This window comes from Athene cunicularia (assembly GCF_003259725.1).
Source record: "Athene cunicularia isolate RWA chromosome Z unlocalized genomic scaffold, athCun1 chrZ_part1, whole genome shotgun sequence".
Taxonomy (NCBI): domain Eukaryota; kingdom Metazoa; phylum Chordata; class Aves; order Strigiformes; family Strigidae; genus Athene; species Athene cunicularia.
In genome coordinates, this window is record NW_020799142.1 from 8,358,259 (window position 1) to 8,375,567 (window position 17,309).

At 35.9% G+C, this 17,309-nt stretch overlaps 1 protein-coding gene across 5 annotated transcripts in view; it reads right to left on the minus strand.

The window, feature by feature from the left end:
• DMXL1 (Dmx like 1) overlaps positions 1–17,107 on the minus strand; it is a 75,426-nt gene extending 58,319 nt beyond the window's left edge. For all 5 annotated transcript variants that reach the window (XM_026865280.1, XM_026865282.1, XM_026865283.1 and 2 more), the window contains exons 1-7: positions 16,987–17,107; positions 11,424–11,501; positions 9,337–9,415; positions 8,597–8,729; positions 6,305–6,371; positions 3,275–3,450; positions 1,663–1,852 (exon numbers count right to left, since the gene is read on the minus strand). In XM_026865280.1, coding sequence (XP_026721081.1) covers positions 1,663–1,852; positions 3,275–3,450; positions 6,305–6,371; positions 8,597–8,729; positions 9,337–9,415; positions 11,424–11,501; positions 16,987–17,001 — 738 coding nt within the window. In that variant the 5' untranslated portion in view covers positions 17,002–17,107. The remainder of the gene's footprint in view (positions 1–1,662; positions 1,853–3,274; positions 3,451–6,304; positions 6,372–8,596; positions 8,730–9,336; positions 9,416–11,423; positions 11,502–16,986) is intronic.
• Positions 17,108–17,309: the final 202 nt, after the last annotated feature.

The window sequence follows — 17,309 nt, forward strand, 5'->3', positions numbered from 1 at the left end:
CTATGCCCCATGTGCTTAAAAAGCACATGCTAAATATATCACTCCATTAAGATAAAAGCATAATGCCCACATACTCTCTACATAGTTTTGTAGGAGGCCACTAATGCTTCACCTTCCCCCTGCTTCCCATCAGTTAGAAAACACTATCCAATAACAGTCATTTGCCTTGGAGATACAATGCGGAGTCTGCTCTACTTCAGGACTACAGCAGTAAAGCAACAAAGGCTATCTTTCTTCCCTCCATATTATCACTGTTTTTCCAGTTGCAGAAGCTAAAGAACATCCCACAACTTCAGAGATATCAAGTGAGCCCTACCATACGTTTTAAGGCAATACCATTAATGGATTACACACAACCTACATGCAGTACATGCTCCATACTGTTCCTAGAGGTGTTGGGATTGGGAGCGCAGCACAGGTTTTAGTAGTGGGGAGGGGGCCACTGTAGTGGCCCCTGTGAAAACCTTCTCAAAGCTCCCCTGGATTTAAGTTGGATTCACCTCTGCACCAAGGCCGAGCCAATTAGCCAAGTGGCTGCACCTCTGCAGTAACATATTTAAGAACGGGAACCTGGAAGGAGGAGTTGGGAATTGTAAGGAAGAGTTCTCCGTGAGAAACCTCTGCAAACACCAAGATCAGTGGAAGAGGAGGCAAGGGAAGAGGTACACCAGAGCAGAGACTCCCTCACAGCCCATGGTGAGAGGGCAGACTGTGCCCCTGCACCCACAGAGGTCACCAATGAAGCAGATGCCCACCTGCAGCCCACAGAGAACCCCACGCCAGAGCAGGTGGCTGCACCCAAAGAAGGCTGGGACTCTGAAGGAAGCCCATGCTGGTGTAGTTCACCACTGGGATATTTGCAACACACAGGAGGGACCCACACTGGAGCCATTTGTGAAGACCTGCAGCCCACTAGAGGGACTTGTGCAAGAGAAAGTTTGTGGAAGGCTGCCTCCTGTGAGAGGGACACCACAATGGAGCAAGGGAAGAGTGTGAGTTCTCCCCCTGAGGAGGAACGAGTGGCAGAAAACAACAGGTGATTAACTGATTGCAACTCCTATTCCCTGACCTCACACTGCTGGCAAGGAAGAGGTCAAGAAACTGGGAACAAAGCTGAGCCTAGGAAGAAGGGAGGGGTGGGGGGAGTGTCTTTTAAAGTGTGGTTATACTTCTCACTGTTCTACTCTGTTATGTTGGAATTAAATTGGTTCTTTTTCTTCCCCTAGTGAGCCTGTCTTTTCCTGTGACCACAAGTGAGTCATCTCTCCCTGTTCTTATCTTGACTCCAAAGCCTTTTGTTTTATTTTCTCCTTCCCATTCCTAAAGGGAAGTGAGCAGTTGCATGGTGCTCAGTTGCCCTCTGGGCTCAAACCATCACACTAGCCCTCTAAGATACTGCAAAGCACCCTGCTTCTGTCACCAGAGCAAAACAGTAATAGTAATGTAAGAACAGTGTATCTTCTAATGTGAAAGCTTAGTAGGACAGCTGTAGGCTTAGCCCTCCTAAGGAACATTTAATGTAAATTCACTCTTTTATACCATTTTATGGGCATCTATGTTATAAACATTTCAGCTTATGATACATGTTCAAGTTACTCATTACAATCCTGTCTAAAATTATGTATATGTACAGGTGTTTATTCTCACTGCAATTTTTCTTACCTCTAAAGCATTTTGCACTTTTTCCTTACTTGAAGCGTTTCTCTTGAAGCTATTTGTGAAGTTCACTGCCTTGCTCCAATTCTTGTATCCCCCACCATACAACAGACTGTCATTGGGTAACAAAGTCTCTGCCCAGAGACGACAAACATTATCCTTACAGCAAGTCAGGAGTACATTGCAGACAGCACCACTAATGAAAGAAAATGTAAGGTGTGAAGAAGCTGCTTGCTGTCACACAGTATCAAAATAAAGCAAGTTTTCCATTATCAATTTTTGGAATTGCACCAAGTAACTTTTCGTATATTTAAGTTACATTCACAGGAAAACAAATTTTGTATGAAAGGCTTTTATATCTATGAAGTAATTTTATGCTCATATACTTGAAAACTTCATTACACCACTGTGCAACACCAAATCATGGATTTCAGGTTTCAGAATTAGTCATAACTGATATAGCAGAATTTATGCTTTTTAAAGTCCTTCACATAAAGCTAATTATATTCTGGATATCTGTCCTCATTTCCCCAAGTCTTACTGCTATATAGCACTTAATTATATATCCAAAACACAGAAACCAAGATAATACCAGGAATACAACAGCCAACTTAACAACAAACTTTTCTTAATCACCATTTTTCCAAATGCAATTTGTGTTACATATATATCCAAATAATCCAATTAACCTAAACTAGACACTGAAACAAACTACGCAGAACATCAGGTTTCCAGTTCATCTAAGTTCACAATTTTGTTGTAGCTAAGACTCGAAATCTATATGGATCATCTGACTGGACTGTCCAGCAGCAAACTCCTTTAGGCATCATGAAGTTGGTGGATTTTCAAAACTGATTTAAGGACTACTGTAATGGGTTTGTGAAGATTTTCTACTTAAAGGTTGGTAAAAAAGAAAGCATAAGCTTGTTCAAACACACAAAGGTATGCAGAATTCAAATGATTACTATTTGAAATAACATGGCAAAAAGAAGGTTGCAGGGCATAAAATTGCTAAAACTACTTCAGTTTGAGATAGTAATTACTGGTGAAAACTAGGAACAGGTCATTTAGGAATCATCAGAACACTCAAAAATATCAACCCCAAAATATCACTTTCATATTATTATTTTAATTCAATTCAATTTCCAAATATTGTTTCTGACAGGTCTAGTTTTGTAATACGTAGAAAAATAAAAACACACCAAAAAATCTTAATGTTTGAAAAGATGACAAAGTGACAGGACTTCTGAATTGCTCTGATTCCCTTAAGACAGAAAGACAGGAACAAGCTGGGATGAAATGCATGGTCATTTAAGACAGTGCAATCAAAAAGATGCAAAGAGAGGCAATTTTGCAAGAGCTGATTTTATATTTAATTAAATCTCTAACACAGCCTGTGGGACTCCCCTTCTATCTTCCCAGGTAAAAGGATGCTTACCATCCTCTCAGGAGTGTGTAGAATTATACAAACAAACACAATATACAAAGTGTGCAAACTCAATTATTAACTGAAGCAAGCTGTACAACTTGTATGGCTGTTGACTGTACAGCTCCAAAGTCTGTACAGTTAGGGGTATTTTCAGCAATTTCCAAACCTCAGGTTGTTAGAACTACTGACCGTGGCATGAATTTACTGGTCTTTCTCCATGAAAATGCATTTACTGATCGAGGATGAGCCAAATAAACAAATGAATAATCAATTTCTTTTGCTTGTTTTTCTGTACTTGACCCAGGTGGTGTTACAGCTGATCGCCAACTGTCTGTACTATACCACACTTTCACAAGACAATCATCCTGGGGAAAGAAAAAAGTGAGAGTAAGTAAGACTCCCTTGCATAAGAATATGATGAACTTCAAGTACTTCTGGGTATATCTCCTGCAGTTTTGTTTTTCTTTTAAGTAAAATATTTTTCTGATGATTGCAAGTCAGTTCAGTAAATAGAACTTCAGAACCTGATCTTGAAGAAAACATGGTAGCAGAGATTTCTTTTAATCTCTCTTGCCATTGCTAACTTGAATTTAATTATTCTTCTTCTGATTACCTGCCCATTTTTAATCACAAAAAATGCAATCTGTACTGGCTTGAGCTGGTAATCAAATGTTAATACAACTAATTATACTTTGAAAGAAAACCCTCAAAACCTACACACACAAATTTAAGTATTAGGAATACAAACAAAGGTCAAAGACATCTCAAAAATCAAGCTCAGTACTGCTCAGCTTGCTTGTCTTAGATATGCACATACAGAAATTGAAAAAAACATGTTCCTAGTGTCCTTGTCCTTATGCCTTTAAGAAGCCGATAAATTAATCTGGATCTAGATTCACAAGCTGTTGATCAACTATTAAATATGAATGGTACTGAACTATTGTATTAACTTTGGTATGCGCAACATGACCCTATTGGGGGAGCAGGGGCTTGAGTTTTGCTGAACAGCATCTTCTCTCATAAAAAAATTAAAGAAAGAAAGATGACACAGAAACAAAGATTAATTTTAAAGATTCTGCAGGCAGGTAATTAAATTAGTCATTTATGGTAAAAAAAATCCATTAATAATTTTCCTATCTAGCAATTTTTTCTATATATTCTTACTTGTTTAGTCATTGTGCTTTACATGATTTTATAATGTAAGATAAGACAACAAGATATAAGACATTCCAGACAAAAACTCTGCAAGGATATTGCCCATATAGAAGCTAACTGGAGTTTAATTTATTTTTCCACAATTCAATCTTATGATAACACTGGAACTCATAAAACTTGACTTCTAAAATAAACATTAACTCCTACCCACCAAAAAAAGCATACTGAAATACATACAATGGTATATATTGCCAACAATGACAACTTTTTTTTAATAAAAGCTGTACTCAAACAATTTTAAAGTAATAATAAATCATAGTTATCATAAACATGACTGGAATAACTCTCCTTTCAGTAACTGGCTAAAGACATCACAGAATATATAGGAAGCAATAAGACATCCCAAATAAGCAAAATAGAAATGGATGAGAACTTGTTGCATTGCTATTATACAGAGTATAGTTTATCATCAAGAAAGTCTAGTATTTCACTTCATGTGTTGCAAACTAGTCAACTGAAATACAGTTTATCTAGAAAAATAAAGCTAGATTATTTTACAGATTTGTTACATCTTTGTCTCTTCCTTAAAGACAGCAAATGCCTTAAAGTCTTCTAAGTAAGCGTAACAATTTGAAATGGCAAGCTTTTCAGGAAAAAACAAACACCTGTAAACCATCCTTGAATCTTTGTGCTTCAAGCAGGTATTAAGAGAAATTATAATCCAAACAGCAACAGCAAAGTTCCACGTACCACTACTAAGTCAAACATTTGCTCAACCAGTATTTCTGTGTACATACTAATTTTTCATTCATGCTTCTGAGAGTAGACCAAACTGTACAAATGTCTTTCAGAAATTCTTAAATCTGAAACTCCTTCTGTCAGGTTAATACTGCTCTGGATTCTGTGACACTTACACCATGATTTCACTAATGTCAGCAATTGCATTGTCACAGTGAACCTTATGTACTAGCATTTTTTTTACTTTTTAATAATTCTGCAGTTTCTGCTAGGTTCTTTAGTGTGTAACACAAACTTGAGGCCTACTTGCATCTGTTAATATTTGTTAAAACTGCTTATACTCTTCAGTTTTCCATTTCATTTTTAAAAACAGTAATCTAGAAACATTTTTTTCCCTCCTCAATCTACCTTGGTAATTCTGCAAATTCTCACAAGGTGAGAATTACCAGAACTACTTCAACAATTTCAGTGTCACTCTCCCCTCAAATAAAGACAACAGTATTACTTCCAGAACACAACTACTCATTTCACATCTTTTAACAAGTAATACAAATTCTTATATGGATTTGTCACAATTTTTCACTGCATCCTCTATATTATCTTCCTTTTCTTCTGCTTTGACTTGTTAGGATATTATTCCCTTACCAACCTGAACAACAAGTTTTGTAACACAAAATTTAGTTTGTTACTGCTTCAGGAAGTGAAAAGATATGACTGCGACATTTTGCTTTATTTTTTTTGCTTATTTTGCTACAGAGTTTCATCAGCTTTTGCTGATAAACCACTCAATGCTGAGCACACAGACCAATCTGTTAAGACTGGCCACAAACACTGACATTAACTTCGTGCAAATACACCTGTGGAATAGAATGCGAATTCATTTCTACATACACAAATGGGCATGCAGATACATTTACACAAGAAGATACTGAAAAGTTATTTTTGACTAACGGTGTCATGACAATATTGAAATACTGAATATATTTCCTCACTAAAGATATCCAGCAGTGAGTTGATTCACAGATCTTCTCCCTTACATGAAACTCTTCTCTTTCTGATGTCTTATAATTCAGCACTGAGTAAAAATAGCTATTTTAAAACAGTCAGCAGTGCATATTTGTCGGGTTCCCCCCTGAACTACCCTTCTCCCAAATTCTTATTAACCAAAATGTAACGATGTACATAGGGATTACTGGAAATACTATGCAAAAATATAAAAAATTTTTCATTAAAATGCTTTACAAGAAAAAAGAGCATGGTTTTGGTTTGTCTACTTTAACAGCTTATCTGAATTAGTACAGAACATTGGGAAAAAAAAATGCTTACCTTTCCAGCAGTAGCAAAAAACTCTCCATCTGGTGAGAATTTCATTAATGAAACTTGAGAAGCAGTTCTACAAAATAAAGACAGTTAAAAATAGAAATTAAGTTGTAAGAACTTTTTCAGAACTCCAAAAAGTTTTTTTCCCCTTGAACTCAAGGAAGTGTTTCAATTCTTATGTGCAAGTGTCCATTGAATTGCGTGAAACAACTTAAGCTTTACCTCCTAGTCTTTCTGGACTTTGTTAAACTTGTGTGCAACACCTGGCTGTGGTCACACAGGAAACACAGAAAACCAAAAAGCTGTAGCTGAGTGTGCTACAATATCCAATATTCCAAAACACCGTAGAACAGCAGCTAACAGACTAAACTGTATGCAGATATGCTCTACTTCCACTTCAAAATCATGTGGATTTCAAATTGATTTCTGCTGCCTCATATTACCTTCCGATTAATCTGAAAGGCACCTCCATTTCTCATACTCCTTACAGCTGTAACTCAAGAAAACAAAAAAAGTGTAAAAATAACCATGAAGTATCTGAAAGTAGTTTTTACATTAACAGTCACACGGATAAAAGATGCCACACCAAAATAATCTAAACCTAAGTATGTGGTTCATTTTTGCTGTGTTCTGCTTTCATTGGAAACACTAATAAATTAGTTGCTTTTAGAGGTTTTAAAGCATCAAGCTACTGCCAAAGTGACATGACAGGCTTATTAATGGCAACAAGAACATACAAGTGCAGCACAAGTACAGCATACACTTTCATCTTGAATTTATTAGACATGTATAACAAGTTCTAAAGCCTGACTTTCAGAAAGGATTAAGTTATCAGGTCAACAAAGGCATGATGCATTTAGTATATGCAGTAACAACAGCAAGTCAATTACAAAAGTGGCACATCAAAGGAAAGTCGATTTCCACCTAGGTTTAAGCAACATTCTCCTAGTTAGGTCAATACATTTGGAGACATTTGGAAATGCCTCTTTCAGACATTAAAAATTATTCTGCCAAAAGGCAGTATTGCAACATCTCTATCTTGCAAATTTCTCCATAAGAAAAACCTATTCTAAACCTAAACAAAGTACAAATGCCAGAAGACATACAGGCATAACAGGTGAACGAGCAAAGCAAGTTCTGTTGGTCACTTCTAGGACACAGTTATTCAAGCACATAATACTCAGCTTGCTCTCATCCACAAAGGAGTTTAGAAGAGGGAAACAGGTGAAGAACTATGAAGACTTCTGTAAGATTTATGATACAAATGCAAAACATATTACTGAAGGAACAAAGGAAAAGCAGTACCTGTACGATCTTGACTACTGTTACAACAAGCCCAGATTCTAAAACCATTGAATTCTATCTACAGGCTGACTCCTCCTATGAGGCCAAGACATAAGGATCCAAAGATGCCTCAAATTGTGCAAGTCTTCAACTTCTTTTATTTAGAAAGTTCATCACATTCAAAGGAAATTTTTTCAGTTGTCATTTGGATGATCTTGGGATTTAAAATACATTCTTGACAGAAGTTAGAGAGTACAAAGACAAAGGAAGAACTGAAGGATTAAAAAAGGATTATCTTCAGGTACATCCAGGGAACTACTCAATCAACGTTAAGTACTTCATAAAGAAGAATTTCAGGTTGGTCCTCCCCAGCCAGCCCCTTTGGGAGACTTGATGCATTGGAAAAGTCTTCCCACATCAGGAAGGACCATGATTTAAATTGTCTTATAAACTGAAGTACTAAACAAAAACTCTTCTGAAGGTACTAATACACAAAGATTAAAATCAACCTGAATATATGATCAGCATTCAGAGATGCAGTAAAACAAAATGCAACCATCTTTGCATGGCTACCAAATACTCAAGAATAAACACAGAAAAGTAAAAGGTGTATGAAAGGGGACAGATGTGCAAAAGGAAAGAAAAGTGCAGTGTATTGAACATAGAAGGAAGTTTACTTTAATGAGTCCTGCAAGCACAGTAATTTTCAAATATGTGGCTTTCACCTTACTTATTGTACAAGGAATAAAGTCTACTGTCTCAACAGCAGCCTTTCCTCAGTATTTTACTAGTGTTCAATATAACCAAAGAACTGCCTAAGAACATAAACTACCCCAAAATAATTACAACTGATCCTGTGGGAAGAAAGAAATGTCACATATTCAAGGGAAATGTGATCCAAGTTTATCACATATCAATAATATTCAAATAACAGCATACAATAGGATTTCACTGATCTAATCTAAGTATTTCACCTGAATCATATGAATTAGCAAGTATAAAGGTATTTCTTACTTGCATTGCCAGATACACCTCCATTCTCCAAGCCCAACATCTGTTCTTTCAGTAGTGTCATTGTCAGAAGGGTTTTCCAAAGGAACATTGGACCAAAGCTGAAGACAACTGGAACCAGTTAAAAGGCGAGTGCCTAAAACAAATATTTATAACAATGTAACCACAAAACGCATAACAAAATACAGACTTCTATACAGAGAGAGAAACAACATTCTGCAAAGCTGAAACTGCAGAACAAAACATGCCAGGTATTATCTTAACACCTTTTCTACAGCGAAGTTACTATAATAGCAGTTTGCCTTTTACACATTCTCCTACATGGATATAGATTGGGTCAATCTTGCAAGAAGATACTGTTACGTATTTTAAAACATTTTGATTTGACCACCTTCAGTTCAAACTGAGAAAATTAATCAAATTTTCAAAGTCCCTAAAAGAAACACCTAGAGCTACTGTAGACATCCCTCTTTCATATTAAATATTTACGATTTATACTATGTTTTTAAACATTAGATACAGCTGAGATTAGGATAATTGAATACGACCACACAGATGCATGTTATATTTTGGTTTTCCTACAAGTGACAAAAGGTAGATTTCACTCCACTTTGGTGTTCTCTATCCTGCTTGGACAAAACAAAAAAATCTTTTCCTTGTCCCCAGTGAACAGTGAAATTTAAATTAAAAAAAAATCAGTAACAATATCAAATAGATAGGTGTTTCTTTTATTCTGTTCTTACCTGTGGGATCCCATGTTAGATTACATGCCATGGCTTCCAGTAAGATTTGAGCATTCTTCTGCCACTGATAATGTAACTTCTGAAATCAAGTATTCACAAACATGAGCATGAAAGTGCTTCCTTTCCCTTTTATAATAGAAATAGCACATATTCACTGCGCTGCCAACTTATATAAAGGATGTGTTTAAAATAAAATTACTGCTTATCTAATAAAAATTGATTCATCCTGACAAACAAATGAGCTTTCCATTAATCTAACTTCTTATTTTAAAAATTTAACTTGAAAAAAATTCAGTATTATGTAAAATTGCCATCAGAATCTGAGATGTTTTTTAAAGGAAAGTCTGATTTTATTTTTTAAAAAAAGAAAAGGTATATCAAAAATTAAATACACTAAATGCACCTGGTGCTTGATATCAGTACTATTGTTGAATTAAAGGATTTCAATAAGCTCAAGATAACATATATGACACTTCCTCCTTTTTTTTTTCCAATAAACAGTAAGACAGTCAACTATCTTCCAATTTTGCATAATTACTTCATTCACTGGAACAAGCTGAGGATTAAATTCAAAAAATATTTTTCTGGTCTCTTTTCAAAATAGGTTGCAAACTTTTGATGCTTTGATTTATAAGAGAGACTGAAATCATTACTGGAGATAATATTATGAGCCAACAGGATTTTTTTCCTAATTCACAAAACCAGAAATTTCTAAAGTAATCATCACTTCAAAATAAATAAATCTTTCAGAAGTTTTGTAGAAAACAGTAAGTAGCACCTGCATAATGATCTAAATGACATTTCTGAAGTTGCTGGGTTGGGGGGGGTTGGGTTTTTTTTTTAAAATCCTGAACATTCCAGTAAATGGAAGACAATCTCACAACCACGTAAATATGCTGGAAATTATTAACTCCAAGAATGAAGTAACAGAGTATTTCTTCAATTATAAATATCTGAAAGCAAATCATGGGTGGAAAGTGCTTCCTCTATTGCTTAAACTTACTACACTAACTTCAAAGTTTCAAGTTAAGCGTACTGCTTACTAGTATAGAAAAACATTCAGGATGGATTCAACAATTCCAATTATCAGAAAAGAGCACAGTGCTTCTAAATAGTTCACATGAGCATAGGAATTCTACCATTAGTTTATTACCATTAGTTTATTGCACTGCTTTCCAGTAGTATAAATTACTTTCTATACATATATATTCAACGTCAGCTATTTAACTAATATATAAAATACCAGTGGTTTAACAGGAAAGCCAGGAATCACATGATGGAGCTCCTTAGTACAAAGAAAGCAATCCATTATATGGTTGTATAAACAATTTATTAATACAAGCGGAGAGACCAAGACCCTGAAGAGGGAGACAGAAGCTCCATGAGCAATTGCTGTCAAAGCTCTCATATCAAACTGACTTTAATTAGACTCTCACGCTTCTAATTATAAGAGTAATCTTCTCCATATAAGAAGCACGGTTAAATAACTTGCTCTAAACAGTATTATTAGCTAGAAATGAAGATTCTGGCTACTAGTTCATTAAACCACCATCACTGAAACTAAGCGATGCTACCAAGAGAATACTGCTCTTACCATTGTAACAGTGAAGTACAAGCATTCAATCAGATACTCTAAAGAAAGCCATACTTTTTGAAACTATTACAGATTTGACCAAGAGAATTCAATTTAATAAATCGAAATTAAAATAAGAATTGTAAAGCACATCAGGACATAAAGGCTACACGGGATAGTTCAAAAAGTCATTCCTCTTATAACAACTATAATCTTTGGAGGATGGGGGTATGTGCATCTTTTTGGGTTCTGGAATATTTCAGTTCTGAATTGTAGAGTTAGATGAATCAGTAACATGAAGCATTATAGTAAAACCTGTTTTTTTAAAAAACATATCAAAAAATGTCTCTGACTTCTTCCTACCATTTTCACTTCCCAAAGACCATCTTATGTCTCAATTTTATTCTATCATTAAAGGAAGATATCAAAGCAATCTTCAACTTTAAAGCAAACCAGAAAAATGAATCAGACTTTGTAACTGAGTAAATTAATTAACGAGTGATTAATTACTTACATTATGATGACTGCTGTTCTGCTTCAAGAGGCTAACTGGCTCAAAGATACAAATCACCTTTCCGTAAGAAGCTGCAATCTAAAGCAATTTGTATTTATATGTACATAAACACAGAGAGAAGAATAAACAAGCTACAGAATAAACAAGAAAAAATGCAACTTGTTGATTCTACATTTAACCCTCATGGTAGATAAATTTGAAGCTCACTTACATATTCCCTTTTGTTAACAGAAAAACAAACATCTAGCAAAAATCATGAAGCAGTGTTGACAATAATAAAAATACAATTCTTTATTTATACATTAGTTGTGATGAACTACAGAAAATACAGGTGCACATGAACATTTATTTTTTTCCTTAAAAAAAAAATCAGATCTATTATCCTTTCCACATTACATTATAAACACTGAGAGGAGTCTGAAGAGTTCATGTTCTCAGAAACAGAACTAACCTCATGGTACTTAGGGTACTTTTATGGATTTCCCTGGCATGAGAATGTGATACATTATAAAAAGTTACTTTGAAAAGACTCGAGCTACACAAACTAAACAGCCAATGCAAAGAACCACAAAACAGAAGAATTACTAAATGCTAACATAAAATACTTTGAAAAAGTTGCAGTATGGTCAGCTTCAATGGATATTTGTCTTATTCCATTAGTGGCTTCAGCCACCCAAACTTGGATTAAGACAAAATTAAGAATATTTTATCTCAAGTTATCTACATAAAAGTAAGTTTTAAAGACTTGCTAAGAAAAGGCAAAACAAGACAAATTTATGTTATAGATCCCAAGCAAAGGGCCTGAGAGAACCATCACAAGGCAATGTTGCCTAAAACCACTCTGAAATACAGATTTACATAAATGAAAGCATTTGCACAGGTCATGCATAACGGCCATCCTGCATTCTGAAGTGATGTTTGATGTTAAAAGGAGCCTATATACAGTTCTGATATCCTGTAATAATCAATTTCCTATTTTTGTGAAATTATTCAGCTTTCCTTTAACATTAAAGAAAGTCAGAGGCACTTTATAAAATACATTTTGATTTCAATATCAGCCACAACAGCATTATAGAAAAAAAAAAGCACTAAATTGTCATATCTAAGTTATTATTAACAGATCTGTTAATTGCAGATATACATGATCTGTACAAATGTATAGATGTACAAACATATAGATCCATACAGATCCTAAAATCCACAGATCCATAGCTTCCAAGAGAAACCGTCTGTGTTAAAAAGAACAGATACTTCAATAAGTTTATCACACTAAGGACCTACACATCATCCTGACCCAAAAATGCCAAGAATAATTTTGTCACAATTGTAAAATGCCTGAAGAAGCTTCTTCCTTACATCTCAGACTAATATTTGCCCTCTCTAATTCTCTTTAACCACCTCACTCTTTCATTCTCATAATTCCATCCATACTCCAACAGCAAGAAGTTTATATAACTCATATTCATTAGATTTTTCCTTTTTTCCAAGTGAGGACAGTTCTTCCATTTTTCATTGTTTAGTGAGTTTTTAAGACAAACTAACATTATGAAGCCAAAGTGTTAAACAAGTAGTGTCCAGAGCAACTGCTACCCCCAGAAAGCTTCTACAGACCTCCACAATAATACAGCCACTCAGACTAGCCCTTGCTGAGCAGCATGCCACCAAAGAGAATAATGCAAATTTGCATGTTAAGGATTTCCCAGACTACCACAATAATCACCCAGATGTCAACCAAATGTCTACTGTAGTCCCAGGTCCTGTTATTAGAAATTAGACATGCAGAGAAGATTTACTGAGTTGTAAGAGAGAGGTTACAGTCATTCCTAATGACAGATAGCAACAGTGAGTGCACCCTCAGCATGTCTGCAGACAACATCAAGCTGAATGGTGCAGGTGATTTGCTGGAGGGAAAGGATGCCACCCAGAGGGACCCTGACAGTCTTGTGGAGTGGGCCCATGTGAACCTCATGAAGTTTAACAAAGGCAAGCACAAAGTCCTGCTCACAGGTCAGGGCAATGCCCAGTATCAGTACAGACTAGGGAAATTAATGGATTGAGAACAGCCCTATGGATAACAACTCGGGGGTACTGGTGGACAAATACTGAATGTGAGCCAGCAATGTGCACTTGCAGCCCAAAAAGCCAACCGTATCCTGGGCTGCATCAAAACAAGGGTGACCAGTAGGGCGAGAGGAATGACTCCTCCACTCCCATGAGACCCCATCTGGAGTACTACATCCAGCTCTGGTATCCTGAGCATCAGAAAAACACAGACCTATTAGAGTGGGTCCAGAGAAGTCTTAAAGGGAACTTACCAGAAAGACGGAGAAAGACTTTTTAGCAGGGCATGTAGTGATAGGACAAGGGGTAATGCAGATTTAGATTAGATATGAGGAAGAAATTTTTTACAATGTGGCTGATGAGACACTGGAACAGGTTGTCCAGCAAAGCTGAAGAAATCTCATCCCTGGAAATATTCAAGGTCCGGCTGGACGGGGCTTTAAGCAACCAGATCTAGTGACAGACATCCCTGAACCACAACAGAGGGGGCAGGGTTAAATAGATCATCTTTAGAGGTCCCTTCCAACCTAAATCATTCTATGACTCTGCAATTCTTCCACCGCCATATAAGAATGAAGCATCATTCCTTGGGGCAACAACTTCATCCACCCTCACCACTTTGTCCAAAGTAGGAACGTAACTGGCAGCATCAGGTTCTCATATTCTGAAGTTTTAGTACAATCCAAATAGTTTCTTGATACACTTATGTTTTTCCCCATCAGGCCTCCATATTGCATAGAAACTCTCAACATTTTTCACATTCAAAGGGTAACTCATAGTAAGTTACATTATCACTCACCATCAAATAGGAGAAAACAGAACTCCCTGTTCCTTAGAAAAGAACCCACAGACTGCCTACTAAAAAACAAACAAAAAAGCCTCACTGCAATATAGTTCATGAAATTATAAACCCTGGATTCAAAACTGAGCTTTCACACTCAAAATAATTAGTAGGTTCCACTCTTGAAAAAAAGGACTTACTGGTTTTACTTCCCAATTTCTATAGGTAACCTATTAGCATGTAAACTAAATATAATTTTAATTAGTACCTACCATTTTTCTTTGACATCAGTAAAAACAGTTTGTTCCATAAAGAAAACACTTTAAATACATTTTAACACTGCAATCACCGGCCATGATGTAAACAACTTCGATTAAACATTTCAAATGAACTGAAGGTAGAACCTTTTTCTTGTACCCTGCTAGATATTTGTATAAGCCAAACCATGAAAACAATTAAATCTTTTGTCAGGTTATCATTAAAAGTTTTGGCCATGATTCTGATATTCTCTAGAAGAAGTGGAAAGAGACTTGTAGCTTACACTGTGTGCGAGAAGATCAAGTACTGTACCCACTTACAAATAAATTGCTGATTACCAACTTGCCTACAACCAGAAGCAAGAGACTGGGTTCAGTGGCCTAAGATTAAATTGTCCTGTTTGTGAAAATAGTCCTTGCAAATGTATGGGAGACTTTTTAAAAGTTTATATACATACACATACTAACACATGTAAATATAGACATATACATACACGCCTTCTTGGGATGATTAAAAATTCTCATCTATTTTTTTCCCCTCACCTCATTCTTAAAGAAGAGAATCAAGTTTATCTCCAAAACTACACTAGGAAGAGAAAAAAAATGGTGCCATGTTGCCCCCAGACAGGTGGGTCATAAATTAATTTCTAACCTGTTTCTACTTCCAAGTAACCTCCCAACTGGAAAATTGGGAAACTAAAAACCAGAACTGGATTTAGGGGAAAGAATGGAGAAAAATTCAACTCATCAATTTCATAACTAGAAAATAACTCTTTTACAAATCAATTCTGTCATTGAAAGGGAGAATGATGGAGATCCATCAAAGAGAGTAAAGGCCAGATACTGTAGAGAAAATGCTTGATAGCAGCTCCCCATAAAGTAAAAAATTTAAAAGGTGCATAACTTTTAAACTACAAACTATAACTGGATGCTTTTTAGAAAGGTTCAAAATTGCAACTTAAATAAGCTGCATTATTTGCATTCTGGTTCTTCCTGTAGATTTTTAAACAGCAAAGAAGAATCTGGAGGTAAACTGAAGAGAAATCTGTGTGTCAATACTGATGAAGAAACTGTATGAAGAAAACATCCTTCCAACAGTGAACTGGAAATGTATTGATAAGTCCAGACAGTAAGCAGATTCCTAGCCATTCACTGCCTAGTATTTTAGCACTCGGCAAATACATCTAGTCTAATCACTAACAGCAAACAATATCAACTTGCAGAATCAAAATTACCTATTTAAGAAATTAAAAAATTCTAAAGCTTCCTTAGTTTGACAGTTTGATATATTCATGTGTTAATTTACAATTCAAGGACAGTTTGTCATTTAAATGCACACAAAATTGCTATCATGCAGTCAAGATGACCTTGCAAATTTGCTGAAAAATTTTATAAGATTAACTGTGGTATGTGATCTGCATGCTTATTTCACCATCTGTTAATATATGGCCAGTGAACTCTAAAAAACTTTCTAGTTAATAGCAGCTATTGCAGAAATACATGCAGTCTTTATGGCTACAAGGTACCAAAGACACAGAAGAGAACACTTCCTCATTTTCATCTACATTCCTTCACTACCATTGCAAAAATTCATTACACAAACATTAAAAAGCAGGACCAGAGTTTGGCTGGGGATCATCATCATAGACTTCACATATAAACATGAACTGGTTTCCATACACATGAAATCAAAGCTCTCATCAACTCATAAGGCTTGTGGTAATGTGCAGAAGGCTCACTACCTCCTCACTAGGACAGGCTTAAAAGGAAGAAAGTAAAACCACCCTCTCATAGGAGCCAGTGTGAACCCAGATACAGCTCCTACTGAACTGGTGAATAGCTTAATCACGCTATGACATCCCAATGTAGAGAGTTACCTGGATATTTCTTTTTTTACTGCAACTGACCAATTAAGACAGACCTCTGTAAACAGCACCTGAAACTTAATAGTGTCTAAAATACAAAGTTTCTAATCCAGTTTACCTACATAAGAGAAAGAAAATGTGAGAATTCAAGCCTGTCCACAAACAATTTTAAGCCTTTATTAATTGCTTGAAAGGAACATCATTTTTCTGGATGACCTGACTGTAATTTTTGTGGAAGCACTGATCTGCTGTCAGGCACCAACATGTCAACGCATGCTGATGACGTGCCCAGTAGTGTGAATCCATAATGAATAAGTTATCTTTGTTTCCACCTTAATCATCTTTTAGTCAAAATCTTGATGTCTCCATTATGGAGCCCTGTGCATGTCTGTATCTTCTGCGCAGCTTTACACATCCTCTGCAATCTCCTACCTATGGTTACTGTATCACATTCACTGTGCTGCTTACCAGAAATAAAGACAGGAAGCAATCAGCCACTTTATTATTCAGTCTTGTCTATTTGCCTTAACCTGTAAGTATCCGTGCTCTTGAGAAGGTGCTTAACATTGCTAAAACATTAGAAACACTGCTTTGCCTACCTTCCCCTGTTGCATTGAACAGTCCACACATCCCACTTGAATGTTTCCATGTTTTGCTCCAGGGATTATCTGTAATCTTTCAAAGTCAGTCCCCAATACCACAATATCACATCCTGATGCATATGCCTAAAAAAGAAACAAGTAAAGCTGTAGCTACTTACGAGTGTATCGGTGAAGCATGATACAGTATAGTACATGTATCCTATCCATGTAGAACATGATAGACAGAAGTACAGAGGTATTTGCAGAGATCAAATAGATATCTGAAATTTATATCAGGCAACAGAGTGGCAAATTACTCTTCCTTCATGCTTAGAAGTGCA